Source organism: Sinohyriopsis cumingii, chromosome 9 (assembly GCF_028554795.1).
Source record: "Sinohyriopsis cumingii isolate HCF-2022 chromosome 9, ASM2855479v2, whole genome shotgun sequence".
NCBI lineage: Eukaryota > Metazoa > Mollusca > Bivalvia > Unionida > Unionidae > Sinohyriopsis > Sinohyriopsis cumingii.
In genome coordinates, this window is record NC_142969.1 from 40,646,555 (window position 1) to 40,665,260 (window position 18,706).

The 18,706-nt window shown below is 35.7% G+C and overlaps 1 protein-coding gene across 2 annotated transcripts in view; it reads right to left on the reverse strand.

The window, feature by feature from the left end:
- Positions 1-962: 962 nt before the first annotated feature.
- The window catches only part of LOC149791607 (uncharacterized), a 29,420-nt gene continuing 11,676 nt past the window's right edge, over positions 963-18,706 (reverse strand). For both annotated transcript variants that reach the window (XM_089970159.1, XM_089970160.1), the window contains exons 5-8: positions 10,769-10,796; positions 4,242-4,354; positions 3,295-3,430; positions 963-2,662 (exon numbers count right to left, since the gene is read on the reverse strand). In XM_089970159.1, the coding sequence (XP_089826285.1) occupies positions 3,303-3,430; positions 4,242-4,354; positions 10,769-10,796 (269 nt within the window). In that variant the 3' untranslated portion in view covers positions 963-2,662; positions 3,295-3,302. The remainder of the gene's footprint in view (positions 2,663-3,294; positions 3,431-4,241; positions 4,355-10,768; positions 10,797-18,706) is intronic.

Below are 18,706 nucleotides of genomic sequence, written 5' to 3' on the forward strand. Positions count from 1 at the left end.
CATCGACGTGTTTGTCCGTCATTATTTAAAAGAATACATAATTTCATGATACATCTACAAGAGGACGATTCTAGTGCTGAAACACATTTGTTCCAGCCGGGTTCAGTAATAAGTTTTGGCCACAATGTGTATGAACGGCTGTCAATTTTCTATAATACTGTTTTTTACGTGCTTACCAAAATGTTCGCAGTGTACATTAGAACCATGGCAAAAGCATTGTGATACCCTTATGAAGTTATCTGCACAAATTACTTAAAGGAAAATTGTCAAATAAGTTCATACTTGAAGAAAGAAAAAAATAAACCAAATCAAAACAAAACTACAACTTAGAATATCACAAAAGAGAACTCATCACTATTTAAAAGTTACCGTAATACACGCTGCAATGATATGTGTTGTGCAGAAGACGTTATTTTGGTCAACAAGGTAGATGTATATGCAATGGCAACTACTATATTATTTTCGAGGTGTTTCTTTTTTCCAATCGCGGAAAGGTTCAGAGAGTGTTCCGATTAAGCAATAGGCATCTGCTTATAAACATCAACTTTGGTTATTCTTTATTATATACTTTGCAATGAAGTAGAATGGAGAGAGGATAACATTTAGAAGTCCCTCGAGAGTCCATTTTTGACAATTGTCACTTTAAATACAGAGATGGGTAAATTACTATTTGATTTATTTGCATATCTTTAAATTATAATGTTTAAGTTGAAACAGTATTACAAACTCAGTTTCATATTCTTCTTCGATATAAGCATATGCATGCTTCTTGCTATCACAGAAAAAGCTTTGTAGGAAACAGGTGAATAAAATACATGCATAAAGTGCAAGAATGTTCTCATACAACAAACATTAATTGCAAAAAAAAAAGTATTGAAAAAACTGTTAGCTGTATTTTATGTTAGAAAAATAAGATTATTGGTGAAAGGAGACCCCTGTAACGATAACATCAAGACTGCAAACAAGTTTAGATTAATTTAATTAATTAAATTTGTCAGAGATGGATATTGCTTAAGCTCATTTCTATCTAAAAGCCACGTATATTTATTTTAGAAATTTCCGTACTGAGCATTTTGGCAGCGTTAATAAGCTCAATACGTGTTAGATTTACGCCAAATTGTCACTTAATTAATATACATTCAAAGTGTCATGTACGTCAAGATCATATTAAGGCAAAACGTGATATTCGCTTTGGATCAAATTTAGTATGACATAACGTACATTTTCAATTCTTTCGTTCCCGGTGCTACCGTGAGATTATTATTATTATTATTATTATCGGTGTTATCATCATCATTATCATCTCGTGTACTCCATATTTTGGCAGCATGGTAACCAAGGAGAAGGAGGAAAAGTAAAAACAGGAGTTATCGGCCTTGGAAACCTTGTTCATTAAAAATATTCATGTACTTTGATATTTACGTATCTTGATTAAAAAACAAACAGACAGACAAACAAATAAACAATACAGTTGCCTGGTTATTGAGCACTGCCGGAATACATGTAGAAAAGCTGCCAAATTACAGATGGCTTCTTATCATGTCCACGTGCTTAACGTGAGATAATCAATCCCACAGGATTAAGAAGATACTACTCCATTTACAATATGAATTATATACACCGATTATGTTATTTGGTTGTGTCTATTTAAGACCCCTCCTCTACAAAACAAATATGTCTTATCAAGATTGCCAAAACCCACCAACCTCTATTCATCACAATAATGACAAAATTTATCTGATCGACTACGAAGACCACACTTTTCTGGTGATTAAAGAATTTAGACATTCACAAAAGAAACCCCACCCACCCACATACAGACATACAAATATTTTCTAGGTCTTGAACAAATGATGAAAAATGCATATAATGATAAGGATTTCCCTTCTGTAATGGTAATTTAGAATCGGAAAAATATGACAATTCAATAGTGTCACAATCGAAAGCAGAATCAGTAAAACCGGCAGATGTCACTAGAAACACATACCACGTGCCCTCCCTAGTGCGCGCACCATGTCTTTTGGAATAAGGGAGATAACTTTCCACGGCTGATTATTGTGTTTCCAAGGAGGTGTATCTACCATATATTCTGCGCATATCTATACACGAGTAGATACATAATAAAACCATCTGACAATTTAATGCAAAAACATTCATTCTATCTCATCTGCTAATAATCATTAACTCATTTTGCCTCTAATTATGAATACAAAAACAACTCTTCTGCGCTATTCAGACACTCCTACTGTTTATTTATGCACCCTAGTTATAAAATAAAAAAAAATAATGCACCATTAATAATTGTTGGCAAAACTCCGAAGTTGAATCCTATTTAAACATTTGATAAATATTTTCTTAAAACATAACCCTTTTGCGTTGTCGTGAATTCTATGCCAAGGAATTTTTAATAATGAAAAAAAAAATGCATCCCCCCTTATTTATCACTAATCAATTTTAGATTAAAAAAATAATGGCTCTTTGGTTGATTTTTTTAATATAAATCATAATTTCTCCTTTACAAAAAAGAATAATATAACAGGTAATATGATAACATCAATTAGGGACTAAGTGGAATGCATCACGGTAATTGTCTGTTTATTCCAAATGACCGTTTTTCGGCAGCTATAGCATCAAATGAATGAAATCATCATGGCACGGATCTCTGAAAGATCAGAAAACTTAATATCAAATCTACTGGATTTTGACAATGATAAATAATGGTATCCACTAGAGATATTATAATGTCTCAAAACAATGATATTGTTATGTTAAAAGTAGGGTTTCTTCTAGGAATGAACGAATACACTTTTAAATTACAAAATTGGTCAATGAAAACATGATAACGATCCCTTTACGAAAATCTCAGTTTTGATCGTCTATTTTTTTCTAAAGTGTGCGTGTGCGTGTGTGTGTGTATTTCGTAACCATTTTCATCGTGATCAGCGTCTTCACTCGATATTTGATTTAAAAAGTGACTTATTTTGTTGTGATTGTTGTTGCAGCTGCTATTGTTATTTTATTTTAATGTTTAGGTCCACATCTTTCATACTCACGCTTCTGCTGTCATGTAATTTAGATGTGGTTGTGGTTTTAATGCCAATTTTAAGCACACGATAAACGTAAATTACGAGGGAAAGCATTGTTTTTAATTACACTCAATAATCAAAAGATGAGTTTCGATGTCTTCTGGCATATACACCCAAGTCATGAAGTCGTTTCGGGAACAGTCAAATTATGAGAGAGAGAGAGACAGACAGACAGACAGACAGACAGAGAGAGACTACAGTTATTTACCTGGTAATCTAAATACAGCTTTTACCACGGGCTACTGGAAGGCTTGCAGTATTGTCGTCCTCGTTGGGATGAGTTAGAATTTTTAAGTACCACTCTATGGTCCCTCTGTCATAGTTTTTTGCAGTTGTATCTAACGCTGAAAGTAAGCAAAAAAAAAACATTTGATTATTCGATCTTCTGCACTTGTTTAAAATGACCTTTACAACTGATTTAAATTGAAGAAGCGTGCAGCACATCTGAAAATATTTGTTACATATGTGATATAACAAAGATTCTATTGTAAAAAAAATGTCTAAACCGCAAACCGCGCTGCGAATATGTTATAGTTATGTTAAAACCCTAACAGAAAACTTTAGCAATCTGTTTGTATTACAAGTGTTAACGCCGCCAGTACAGATGTAGACGATGCTGAAAAAAGTGACACCTTTCTCTTGTGATATGCTACTATGCTACTGTAGACGAGTAAAAGGGTTTATGATAAGAACATTAGTAGGAAAATTCATATATGTTGTTGTTGTTGTTGTTGTTCTAGGGTTTAACGCCATTTTTCAGCACAAGATAGGCCATATATGGCGGCCAGTATAACTGGTGGAGGAAGAACCCTGGAAAATTCATATATGAAGAAAACGGCTGATAAATTCGTAAGAAAAAATAGTCCAAATCTAATTTTGATGACAGACTATGAACTACAGCGATACAATGTTTCTTAGTTTTATACTGTTTGATGTGGAACAACTGCTTTAAAAACCCATTTGCAGTTTAAGAATACAACGGACTATATTGACCTTTCTGCGTACACAAAGATGTTTCTTTTATAGCTTGAAAAATTATATTGTAACTTCATGACCCGTAGAATTCAATTCAATTTGACCTGTTCAGAGTCCCTGAAAATATCCCTTAATTGATTGGTTAATAATTAATGCAATAATGATTTAAAGTTGCTTTACCTGTGGTGATAGTATATGGTCTTTGATCACTGCTATCTTGGTGTTCGTTGGCTTGTTCTTCATCAACTGTTCTTTGTTCACTGATATGATTGCTATGTCCCTCAAGTATTGCTCTGCAAATAAAACTGACCGATTCAAAACCAAACGAATAAATAAACACATAAATGATGTGTCTGTATGTCTGTCTGTTTCATCGATGTACCTGGATACGTATATATGTATATAAGAGTGTCAAAGTTCGAGGTGCTTGAACATAAAATAGCATGAAATAACTCCGTTTGAACATAGAGTAAGAAAAATTATGGTATTTAGAAGTTATGGTTTCGTAATTGTAAAGTTTCTAATGTAACCGTGTCTCAGTTTTCAAAGAGAGCTCTTAATTATCCAAACTAGCATCGCGGATATTGTGAAACTCCCTGTCTCTTCCTTTATTTATATGTATGTCCGTCCGTTCGTTTCTCCTTTACTGCTAGATCATACATATGCTCAAGAGTTAATTATATTTCGCTCGATCCACTGAGGTCCCTTGGATGCGAAAAGATTCAAAGTAAACAAAAACTAAATTTCAGTGACATTTTTAAATATTTTTTGACCCAATTACACTTGCAGGCATAAAAGGAAGGTATGTATTATTAGTCGATGCTAGAGCGTCTTTCTCTCCTTTATACAAGAAAAGTTGACTCTAATAGCAAAATGTTGTACCCAAGGCGCACAATGCAAACATAATAGTGTGTCTTACAATTCTGGACTGCCTGCGTTGCATGATTGAGGAAAAAGGTTGAAAATAATAGGAAGATAGTTTACCTGGCACTCACGTTGTAAAGAAGACAGTGTACCCGAAAAATTTATCTAATTTTATAAATGCTATATTTCCCTTTTCCGCTCTCTGTGCAAGTGGTGTAGTTAAGGGGTAGATGTGATCTTGCAAAAGGGCACAAACAATTACTTTGAAAGCAAAATGCGTGATCTTAAAAGAAAGAAACAAACAAAAAATACCAATAATTTGCTTCAAATAATTCATCTTCTCTGCTCTTTGGTCTTCTCGGATCAGACATGGATTTTATATCGCAGTGCATGCGCCCATTTATCAGTCACACTATAGGTTTGACTGGACAAGGGCGGCGAAAGAGAGAAGGGGGATTCTATTAAAAAAAGGTATCAATTAAAATCTGATTTGTGCTAAATTTTATTTTTCATGTTTGTAGCTAAATAACTTAGGGGCGACACGTGTGCAAAACAGTTCTTTTGCTTTCTGAAGATGAATTTCAATTCAGGTTCCATAAGTACGGATGCGTATGCTTATATGGAACATGTTCTGGGTGTTATTCAGTATGGTGCCTATGGAAATCTTTCCACTCCTGACAGTGGGCTGCACATGGTTCCAAGTATCGAAGTACCTCATCAGTGACGTAATTTGCGAGATTTCCCCATCTAGTCTGTGTATGCGTACGGCTGGCATCACTCTAGAGAGCAAATGAGAAAATCGTATACGCATCCGCATGTAAAATCGCATTGGTATTTGTAAATACGGAATAATACACAGTATTTACAGCTATCGCGATTTTGCCGTTATCCGTATTGGCATACATATCCGTACATGTGGAATCTCAGCTTTATCCAACAATGATATTTGCTTTGACAAAGGTGCATAAGTAGATCCTACATCGTTGTATCCTATCGTACGTGCAAAATTCCATATTGTCGCTAATCAATCTTATGAAGTTATCGTTAAATAATATGCTGTCCTTTAAGGGTACTGCTACTGTTCCACAAAAGTGGGACTTAATGATCACGTATATTTTCGTATCTGCAGTCATGACATCTAGTAACTGTCATCACATTTGAAATCATGACAGGCAGAAGGTACGTGTAGGTAGAAGTGACACACATTTTGTTCTAGTCCGAGTTACCTCTGACATTTCCCGTCTAACTGTAATGATAAGTAGATCTCGACTTTAATTAGACTGGGCTAGTGCATTGGCTGATGAAACGCGTTTTAATATTTATGAGCCAGAAGTTAATCTTTTTAATGGTATCGTATAGGTAGAATTCAATACAATGTCGCTTATCGGTGTCGTACGGGTAGGATCCAATAAAATATCGCATACCGGTATCGTACGGGTAGGATCCAACACAGTATCACAAGCGAGTGGGGACGATTTGGGGACAATGGGACCTTAATGTTAAATTTGTGTGTTTGCCCTTTGGGAACAATGGGAATTTAACATGGGAAATTTAACATTGATGTTTCCATTGTCCCTAGATGTTCCCAATCATCCATAGAATATATCATTGTCCCTAGATAGTCCCAATCATCCATAGAATCTATATGTTAAGGGGACTTTAACATGGGTGGAACTGTCTAGGGACAAGGGGAATTGAACATAGGGATGTATAGCGACAAGGGATTGGGACTGTCTAGGGTCAATAGGAATTGGAGAGGGGTAACGTCACGGTACTGGACACTGGCAACAATGTTGCAAGTAGCTTACCTCAGTCGGGCAGAACAGTGTGGCAAGGGGCTGACCTGAATACGTGTTACTCTAGGGACAAAAATAGAGACACAGACATGGAGACGTGGTTAGAGACAGGGTTAGAGACATAGACAGAGACATAGACAAACTTCGTGTTTAGGGATAATTGTTTTTTTTTAAAGATAAAATACAAACACACACAAACGTACTTGAACACAGATACACACAAACACATACACACACAAAAACACACACACACAAACACTCTGAGCTCCGGTTGAATCAAGAAGGAGATCTAATAGTTAATTATACATAAGTTATTTATCGATTTGAGTCAGCTGAGCTGGTCTATGTGATCCGTTATGCTTTAGAATTTTTGTGTATTTTGGGACATATGATTAGGTACGTTATAGCTATGCGGATTAATATTTTTGCGAATCTTTAATGTCCCTACAATGTCCCTATATGTGTCTCTATCATGTCCCTTTTCTATGTCCCTATTTTCATGTCCTCATTTTTGTATTTCATGGTAAATTTTTACTAGAGACTAAGTGGCTGACTTGAATACACGCTACTGTAGGTAGGTAGGTCGGTAGGTAGGTAGGTAGGTAGGTAGGTAGGTAGGTAAAATGAATTGGATAGGGACAAAGGGAAATGTATACGACAAAGAAAGACCAACACACACACACACACACACACACACACACACACACACACTCTCCAAGCGTTATGTGTTAGAATATAAACGAAGAAGATGAAATTTCACAAAATATCTATCCCTTACACCACAAAGAAAACTATCCATTACACCCACTATACCATTCATTATATAATACTCACTATCCAAACGCCTTGTGTTAGCTTAAAATGTAAGAGAAGGTGATAAAATCTCACAGAATAGACTATCTCTTACACTACTAAACCTACAATGTGGAAAAACGTTAGTGTCTATTTTTATAGTCACAACTTGTAGGAAATTCCTATGAAAAACTCACTCTCTATTTATAGTCACAACTTCTGGAAATTCTTTTTGTAAAATGGTAGTATCTATGTATAGCTACAGTTTGTGGAAATTTCTATAAAAAACCCAAGACTATATTTATAGCCTCAAAATTTTTAGCTTCAATGACGTCACAGTACTGGACACTGGTAACAATGTTGCAAGTGGCTTGCCTCAATCGGGCGGAACAGTGTGGCAAGGGGCTGACCTGAATACGCGTTATTCTCGGGACAAATAGAGACATAGACATAGAGGCATAGACATAGATACGTAGTTAGAGACAGGATTAGAAACATAGAGACATAGAAAACACACATACACAAACGTACACGTGCACACATACACATACAAACACACACCATCACTCTATTTTTCTCTCTCTCTCTATTCTCCCTACAACATCCCTAAATGTATCTCTATAACGTCCCTTTTCTATATCTCTAGGTTAGAAACAGGGTTAGAGACATAGACAGAGACATATACAAACTTTGTGTTTAGGGATAAGTATTTTTTTATTAGGATAAAAAACAAACACACACACAAATGTATGTGCGCAGAGATACACACAAACACACATACACATACATATACACACAAACGTACGCGCGCACACAAACACACACAAACGTATGCGTGCACACACACCAACTATTTTTTGTTGTTTAGGGACAAGTGTTTTTAGTTAAGGAAAAAACAAACACATACACATACACAAACGTAGGCGTGCACACATATACACACAAAAACAACACATGCACACACAAACGTACGCTCATACATAAACACACAAAACAAACACAAATACAGACAAGTATTTAGGCAATTTGACTACTATCTCTTTTATAGATAGTTGGGGTAGCCCTGAAAAGGGCTGTTTTGTTGGGGTTGTGGCAATCTCTTATCGTCTAAGATTGGGTCCCCGTCTGGCTGCAGGCTTTCTGACAGGATACGGTCTGCTTCTTCGCATTATTATCTTGAGCTGGACATAAATTAACTTAGTGTGGGATGATCGAGCCCAGACAGGAGCGCAATACTCGGCTGTTGAATAACAGAGGGCCAGTGACTGAGTGTCTGAGCACTAGCGCCAGCCAGTTCAGTTTGCGGAGTAGGTTGTTTCGAGTGCTAAGTTTTGCTGAAGTTTTCTTCAGGTGGTTGTAGAATGTCAGTGATCAAGCTCAGCAAATGAGCGACTTTGGGTCCCGAGAGCAATGTCATTTGCATACATGAACTTGCGCGACTGTGTTACAAGTAAGTCATTGATATAGACATTGAACAAACTTGGCGAAAGAACAGACCCTTATGGGAGTCCATTAGTCTGACGCCTCCACGAGCTGCAGTTCTCTCTGATGTGCACTCTGAAGCGCCTGTTGCGAAGGAACAGTTCAATAGTCTCAACTATCCAGCGCGGCAGTACTCGGGAAATTTTCAACAGCAGCCCTGCATGCCAGACCGTGTCATATACCGCTGTTAGATCCAGAAAAACAACCCGTTTTCAACAAATGTAGTCAGGGCAAGGACTTGATCGCAAGTGCTACGGCCATGCCCGAAGCCTGTCTACTCAACAGTTATGATATTCTACAAGTCAGGACCAACTCTTTGGAGAATCAGGCGTTTCAGTACCTTAAAACAGACTAAAAGCAAGGAGATGGGCCGATAACTCGCCGCATTGTTTGCATCTTTGCCAGGCTTTGGTATCGCAATAATCTTTGCCTGGTACCACAAAGTCGGCATGCGCTTTCCCCTAACAACCCGGGTGTAAAAAGCAGCAAGCCATTCTTTTTCCTTCGGGCCAAAATGCTTCAGGAATTCAGGCAGGATGTTGTCATAACCTGCTGCTTTGCCTGATTTCATGCTGCATAGCACTGTTTCAAGTTCTGTTGTTGTAAATGCCTTTGGATTATTTTGATCTAGTTCATCTGACTTCTGACGGCAGTATTGTCGCCACTCATCTCGTACTTAACATCGGTGCTGTTTCTAAAGGGGTGCTTTTGCCACTTGTAATAAGTGGCTAGCTACAGCATTTGGCTTGAAAACAGGGTGAGCTGGAACTGGTGGTTGCTGAGCGGTGCCAAGTCTTCGAATCAAGCTCTAGCATTTCCGGCTGGAGCGCGTAATGTTGAGTGATCCGGTAGTTTCCACCCAGCGAGTGCCCCTGGCAGTGTTCAGGGAATCGACTATGTGATATGCTATGTCTGGGTCTCCAGATGCTTCATATTCCTTGAGAAGAGCCTGACATTCTTCATCCAAACAGGGTATGTAGACTGGACGAAGGGAAAGAGGGACAGACTGAGTGGATGCCTTGAATATGGCTCTTTGGAAGCGGTGGTAGGATTCCTTGATTGGGACGCAGCGAGATGGTATGGTGACTATGCTACGCTTCAGTATGTCAGCGTACTTCGTCCAATCTGCTTTGCGGAAGTTACAACGCCACTGTGAAGAGTTGTGTATAGCCAGCAGCAGAAGTCCAGTATGGATAAGTATTGGTCAGTGCTGACTGTGTGGGAAGTCATCTAGAACAGTTTGGCTTACTGACTGAGGATGGTCACCAATGGCGCTGACCCAGCAGAGGTCCGGTGAGTAGTCCTTTTACCATCTTGCAGAAGGAAAGCTCCCACATTGCTTGGAGTTATGGGTCAGAAACAGGTCGTTGTTCATTACCCACTCTACCAAGTGTTCCCCTGTCGGAAATTTGGGCAATACACACAAGCATGTATACTAGCTATGACATCAATTATAAGCAGATAAATATTATCCATTCTGTATTTGTACAGCTTTGGAAATTTTACTCGTGATAAATTGCTTTGCATTCTTGCTATTCGTCAGCATCACTTTGTTTCAAACAGACATGATATTTTTAAATCCATTAATGTCACAATTGTGCAAATTTCATGAACGTTTACAACTGAAATTTTAATATAAATTCGAAAAAACTGTGTAAAAGCTTTATGTGTACTTATCAATTGCATACTAAATCCATAATACGATTTTTTCTATTTCGCACCATATAGATATAAACAATCTTACTGCCATTACGTGTTTGGCTTAAGACTTACTCATCTGCTGTGGACCTGAATCTTCTACCTAAAAGGAATAAAATAAAAAAATAGGCATGGCTCTTCAATTATTCTACATGCGCATATATATATATATATATATATATATATATATATATATATATATATATATATATATATATATATATATATATATATATATATATATATATATATATATATATATTATAACACTCCGTGTGTTATATATCGAAAAGACCAGAGTTCAAGACTTAAAAATGACTTTTTATAAATAATAAAGGTGAGATAGAACATGCTTTTCAATCTCGCATAGTGACTTTACATGAACACAGTCTGTCAAAACACTGTTTCTGATAGTGCCAAGCAGACTTGCTGCTTGTCTAAATGCCAAACTACAACGTTACAATACACCATATTATGGTGAAATTAATTATATTATTAAATTCATGCGTGTATTAACAGCTTAAGTTTATTAGATTGACTGTAACACATTCTGACATAGTAGCGTGATCTCGGTGGGGAAAAAAAAAAGTTTTAGTACTAGTGTACTTAAGTAGTGTGGTGGGAGATAGCAACGGCTTTATAAAGAATTATTTAATAATTATAAAGCATTTAAATTCAATAGCAATTATGTAACAAATCTATTTAAAATTTTTCATAACAATTTGATTCAGATGTAGGATTTTAAAGTGCCAAAGTTAATATCGGGTATGTAAAAATATATAAGTAATGGCTTTAGAATACATGGCCGAAATTCTTTTTTACTTAGATGTTCATAATTTGCCACATCTGACAGCTATCTGCCAGTGCACTGCCTTCACTCGTATTTATAAGACTCCTATTTACGTCACATGACCTTAGTTAGCCAATCAATGTTTATCCTTCTCAGGGTTAGCCATGGCGGTAACCAAGTCAACTGTTCAAACTGCATGGAAATATCCCTCTGCTCACACAATTTAGACAGAATTAAGTTGTCCTCTCAGTGTCCGTGGTGTGCGTTTATTACTTGTAATCTTATTTATATATTCATACCTATGAGTATGTAGAACTGAACGAAACGGACAAGTGAATTTCTGTGCGAATCGAGCGATAGTACGACATACTGCTGATGCAATGAGTCGTAATACGGTTATAAATAGTCCCTATCAAATGCATACTATTTTGCACATTAAAGTAAAATAACAAGTTCTACACAACCAAGAACTTAGAATAATTAACAGTAATATTAGTTCTAACTTATTGTTCAACAAAAGTGTGACAAGAAAAATGTGATTCTTCGGCTGGGCACATTGATTTCCTCACTATCCTGCATCTCCGCTGTTTCGGTAATGAAACTACACTGGATGGTTGAAGTCACTAATTTATGGACCAACATCATATTTCTGGCTTTGATATTCCAAAATCATGGAAGGTAAGATAATTCATTTCCTAAGCTATTCATGTGAAATTTCAGCACGACACACGCATGGTCCAACATGGAAATGAATATGGCACAATAACTGCTAACATGGGAACTTCTTTTCACTTAATGTTGATGTCCCAGGGCTTGTAGAACTTCTGATGTCTTTAAATGATTTCAGTGGTGAATTCATTAATATTTATGACAACAGCGTGACATTACGAGGACTAGAGCAAGGTTTCATACGCACATTTAGTATAAAACACATAGTACACATTTAAAGAGATGCCGATGGAGATCTAAACAATGGTGGGTGGGTGGCATACGTTCAGGAATGGAAGAAGTAATTCACACGTGGTAGATGTTTTCTGTGACAGATAAAAATGACATGATCAAATATGCCAAATTCTCGCAAATGAAACATTATCTCGCATCTCAACGTTTACTCATCAAATAATCTTCACACATTAATTGGACAATGTGCATGCAAAACTCCATTCACAATACCATTAAGGTATTACAACATAGTGAACTGCCTCGTGTTTTTCTAACTTTGTTTCATGTTTTTGCATTATCATTATTACTATTACTATTGGAAAAGGCATGTACTTTTTAATAGTGCCTAATATTTTGGTTTGCTGAGTTAGGTATTACAATATAAGCCACGTATACACCAAACAGAGACAAGACAATAACAAAGCATTGAAATTACAAATTTTATGCTTCTATATTGAATGGAATAAAATCTTGAAAACGTTTGGACTAGTTGCCTCCCACTTGACTGATGGTATTGTAAGCAAGTTGGTATTCACCTGCAAATGAAGGTGCTAAAGCGACATCTGTTTTGATTGTAAAGTTGTGTAACTGCAGATTATATCCTTGACATGTAATTGTTGCCGTAATGCGAGTAATGTCCATAACAATAATAATACCTAGAAGTTAAAAATAAATTGGGGCTATAGCTGAGCGAGCGTGTAATGAGCAAAATGAATGAACAATTAAACAAGTGATTCTGGTAAACAGATACTGATTCTATTTCATTGCTGTTGTCCTTTTCTTGTCTTCTTGGTTTGAACCGTTTCGCTTGCAGTGTTTTAACAAGATTCCTTTTCTTTCTTGGTTTCGGAACTTCAGACGGGGTTTTAAGCAATTGCAGTTAGTGGTAAATCACTGAAAGCGTGGCCAGGGGAAGAGAAGTTTTCTGCAACTGGACTTCTGTCCAGGTTCTTTGTCATCCAATCAGATCTATGAAGAGTGATTTTATTAAAGAGATAAGAGAAGAAATTAAAAAGTTTATAGAAAGGGGAGATTATGATATTTTAAATGAATGGGACCAGCTTAAAAACACATTTAAAAAGAAAGCAATACCATTTGGAAAAATAAGGAAACAGAAATTTAAATGGAAAAAGAAGAAATAAATATACAACTAGGAAAACGAAACACAGCAGAAGTGCTACAAAAACTACAAAAAAGACTAAATGAGATAATGGAAGAAGAAGGAACAGGTAGAGAGATAAGAGCAGGAAAATTTACAAAAAAGCAGACGGACTCTATAGAAGAGAAGAATTAACAAGAGGAGGAGAAAAGTGTATTGAAAGTTTGAAAATAATTAATAATGAGATAGCAACAGACAAAGGTAAAATCTTGAACCACATTAAAAACTACTACACTAGCTTATACAAAACAGAAGGAATAGAAGATAAACAATTGATGATTATTTAAAAGAAATTGAATGCGAGGTGATATCGTCAGAACACAAAGACTTGTGTGACGAACTCACCTCGACGAAGAAATTTTAAATACAATCAAGACGCTAACCAAAAGGAAATCCCCAGGTGGAGATGGACTCACCGCAGAATTCTATCAAAAATTCAGCGGTGAGTTGTTGCCCATTCTTGAATGGTTGTTCGACAACATTTTACTAAGAAATGAAGCCATGACAAAAAGTATGAGGGAAGGAATAATCAGTTTAATATATAAAGGGAAGGGAGATAGAGAAGACCTAAAAAATTGGAGACCCATCTCTCTCCTAAACAATGACTATAAAATACAAAGTAAACTACTAGCAGAAAGACTTAAGAAGGGGATGAACAAAATAATTAATACAAATCAGTCTTGTGGACCGAAAGGCAGAGATATAAAAAACAATATCTTAAGTATAAGAACAACTATAGATTATTTAAATGAATGTGGTCAAAAAGGTGCCATGGTACTTTTTGACCAGGATAAAGCTTTCGACAGATTAGAGCTTAACTACACACAAAAAGCGCTAGAAAAATTTGGTTTTGGAAACAATTTCCAAAAATGGACCAAAATCCTGTACAACAAAATGACTTTAAAAGTGCAGGTCAACGGAGCTAGTACTGAGCAATTTCAAATCCAAAGACCAGTGCGGCAAGAATGCCCACTATCTATGTTATGATATGTAATAGCAATAGAAATACTAAGTATAAAAATAAGACTAAATACAAGCATTGAAGGCATAAAAGTTTCAAACATAAAAGAGGAAATAAAGATGTTACAACACGTCGATGATTGTACAAACTTCATAAAATACCCTAATTCCTATAAATACTTGATACAGGAATTTGAAAAATTTGGAAAAGCCTCGGGGTCAAAAATCAACCATGAAAAAACAAAAATACTAAAAATAGGAAACTGGAAGGAAAATCACTCTGGATTACACACCCCCCCCCCCCCCATCAGATCAAGGACAAAATCAAAGCACTAGGTATATATTTCGGAAAAGGAGAAGAGCAAGCAAACTGTAAGGAAATGAGAGAAAAAAATAGACAAACATGTGAACATCTGGGCACTTACGCCACTCTGCCTCATGGAACGGGCCCAAGTGGCCAAAACATACATATATCCAAATATTAATTATATACTAAAGTCAAACGACATTAATAATACAACATTGCAAAAAATTGATAAACCCATCATTAACTATATCTGGGATTTTAAAACACATTATGTAAAAAAAGAAACTTTATATAAAGCAAGGGAAAAAGGAGAACTAGCAATACTGAATCCAATGTTAATTAAGCATGCTAATATTCTAAATAGATTAAAAAAATACAAACATAGCCAGAATACCCGTGGGAAGGGATATATGTATATTGGTTTTTTTTTATGAGAAACAGAAGAGAGGTCTATCAAAATAATAAACTTGTAAAAAAAACTAGAAGTACCTAGAAGATTTAGATATGTTAAAGAACTATTACAGATGTATAGAGATAATAAAGAGCTATAGGAACTAGATGATAAACTTACATACCAATGGATAAGGGAAATAACTACAAAAAAGTATAAAAATAAAGTAGAAGAAGATAAGCTATATATTAATTGGGAAAGACCATGGGGGCACTGGGTTAAACTAGGCTCCCTTAAAATACAAAGCCTCTGCTTCAGATACATTCATGATGCATGGTTGACGGGAGAGGTTGCAGTGCGACGGCATATGGTCCGAGTACCGCCAAATTGTCCACTGTGTACAAAAACTATTTTTAGCAAACATCATGCTATCACTCAGTGCGAGAAAAGAAAAGTAGAAAGACTAAGAGTTATAGAGAAAATTAGTAAGAACGACAGATATAGAAAAGAAAACTTACTATACTTAGATGGGAGATTTGACAAAGAAACACTATATAAAATAACTTAATATATTGTAAACACAATGAAAGCCTGTGGCCAGATCATAGTGATAGAGAAATAAAAAAATAATTTAAAAAAAATATTTAAAAAAATAAAATAATTTCAATTCTGTAATTTTAATCTCAATTTAAATTTCAAACATTTAACAAGTAAATATAAAAATCTCCCAGTCATATAACTTCCTAAAACTAAATATTTGTAGAAATATCCCACACATAAATTGTTATTATGACTCTCAAATCTTCCAGTCATATAACTTCCTAAACCTAAATTATTATTATTAAAAAAAATTATTTAATTTTTTTTTCTTTGTTTTTTTTTTCTTTCATCATTCTCTCATTCTTAATGGGTATAGGAAATGAGAAAAACGGAGGGACAGGGATCCCTAATGGGGGAAGTACGAGATAATGTAGTCACGAGGCTACGTCACATGGCGTTACGCGAAGTGAACAGGCCCGTGAAAGAGTTTTGTTAAATATCCCCAGGTGGGAAACTCAGGCGTACAACACGAAGAAATAACTACTCGTAAATACTCTCGACCTAATTCACTCTGTCTCTGTTACACTGCTCCCGTACTGTGTATCTATCCCCATTTAGCGGGAAATAAATATAAAAATTACCTTTTGGTTTTTTTTTTTGTGGAACATAATCTTAAATATATGAAGGCGGACTAACTCGAGCACGGAGAAATACAGTCAATAAAGAAAGTGTGGACCCTGCTCGAGCCCAACCGACCTAATCATATTAATTTAAGCGAAGAACGACACAGACCAACACACACATAAAACAATAGCCTCTTTTTTCTTTCAAAACCAATAGTCCACCGTTTCTTCGCCAAATTCCAAATTTGAAATAAATATAACCATTAATAAAATATAAGATTGTAAGACAACTGGGATAAAATTTGAAATAACTGGCTATCAATACAAAGAAAACTATATATAGCACACATACATATAGCAATATACACATAGCAAAGACGGGATATAGGTGACCTCTAGCCAAGGTCAACTAGAAAATCAGGAATGGGACTTCGAGTAAGGTGATAGAAACCAACTCAGAAGAACCACCCTGTAGAAAACACTAGGAAATCCAACAAATACACCGTCAAAAATTATCTTAAAAATATTTTTCTTATCGGAATTCTTTTCTTAAAAAAAACATGCAACACACCTGGGGGAAAACACATACATTTCCTTTTTTTGGACAAGTGGGGGTGGGGGTGGGGGCATCTGTCTGGTGCCCCCCAAAAAAGAAAAAATATGAAGAGTGATCCTTTTGTGAAGCTTTTCAGTTTCTCCGACACACTAAAAACCGCAGATTTTACATGATTTTGCATTTTACATGTGATGAGATAAATTACATTTTCCGTTTTGCACGGTCTGTTTGGACCATGTATTTGTCAATTTTTTGCTTGTAGCTGTGGTAGAGAATGTACCGGTCTCTGTCATATGTTGACAGGTTTGCAACTTGAAACACCACTGGCATCATATTTGCCAGGTTGTTCTTGATTTTCGCTCTGACTAGAATGTCTTTGACGTTTTTTGGTTTGTGGTAGGCTACTACTGGTTTGTTCTGGTGGATTAACGTTAGTATGTCACAAGATTCTCCGATAGGCCAGTGTTTCTGGATGATTTTATCTACATTGGGGCTGTCTGGATGATAGGTCAGGATGAATTAAAACATCAGATCTTTTAAAGATTTAATTCCATTAGATATAATGTAAACTTTTGTCATTTCAACGCTTTATTGTTTGTCTCGTCTCCTTTTGTGTTCACGTTTGACAAATACTCGATGAGAGACAAATCCTTTCAGTTAGTTAAACATTAGTCTTGCACTGTTCGTTGACAGTTTATTGTATTTATCTTCTTCAATCCCTCACACACACGCACAAACACACATACACACACGTGCAATTATATAGATAGTTATATAGGTAGATAGAGAAATAGATATATAAGCTCAAAGCTTATTTGTATAAACAATGTAACGTTTAAGGACGACGTGATTTACCTATTTGACGAACATAACATGAAATAAAAAATGTAGGTACCTGGAGGTAATGCCTATTTCAATTTTGGACGGGGTTAACGCTTAGTCAAATCTAGTCTTGTTGGAGAATAGCGTACATGAGAACAAAGTGTTAACTTGTTGATTTCAAACAACAAGGTATCTACCCAATACAAATGTACAACTGTTCAATATATTTAAAAACTCTTTTTCTGTGGTTTTGAACAGGAAGTATATACTCGACTTTTTCCTGTTCTTGAAAGAGTCTTGCAAATAATGTCATCGTTTCGACTAATTTTTCTTTTAAAGAACGAAATTGCCAAATTCTTTAACTAATGATATTCTTCCAATAGCATTCAATGCCAAAGAAAAATTACATAAAAATATTGACTGTTGCCCTGGAAACATCTACATTCATTTACATTTCTATTAATTTAATATCTACACTTTTTAGTTACATTTGTTTCTAAATTCGTTTTGTTATCTTCCTTAATTAATTCCAAGCAAAGCGCGTATTGCAGGGTGAAGTAGTTATGTTCTTATTTCTTTCGGTATAGGTGCATCATATATTGAAGTCTTCATTTTGTTTGATTTTCACTAGAAATATTTCAACATATATTAACTATTTTGTATGCATGTGTCAGTAACATTTAACCTTGGACTTTTATCATACAGTTCTGCAACATGCGCAACTCATTTTCTATAGATACCATCTCTAATGGTGTGATATCTGGTGTACCCCCACTGACACCTTTAAGAGGCTACTACTTTTGAGACCAGATCTTTATTTAAGTTGTGGAATTGGACATTGTGCCACTTAAATTATGAATTCCCTTTGGCCCACTTTTCATGTTGTACTGTTATCATGTCCCTCGTGCGCACTGGCTTCCTAT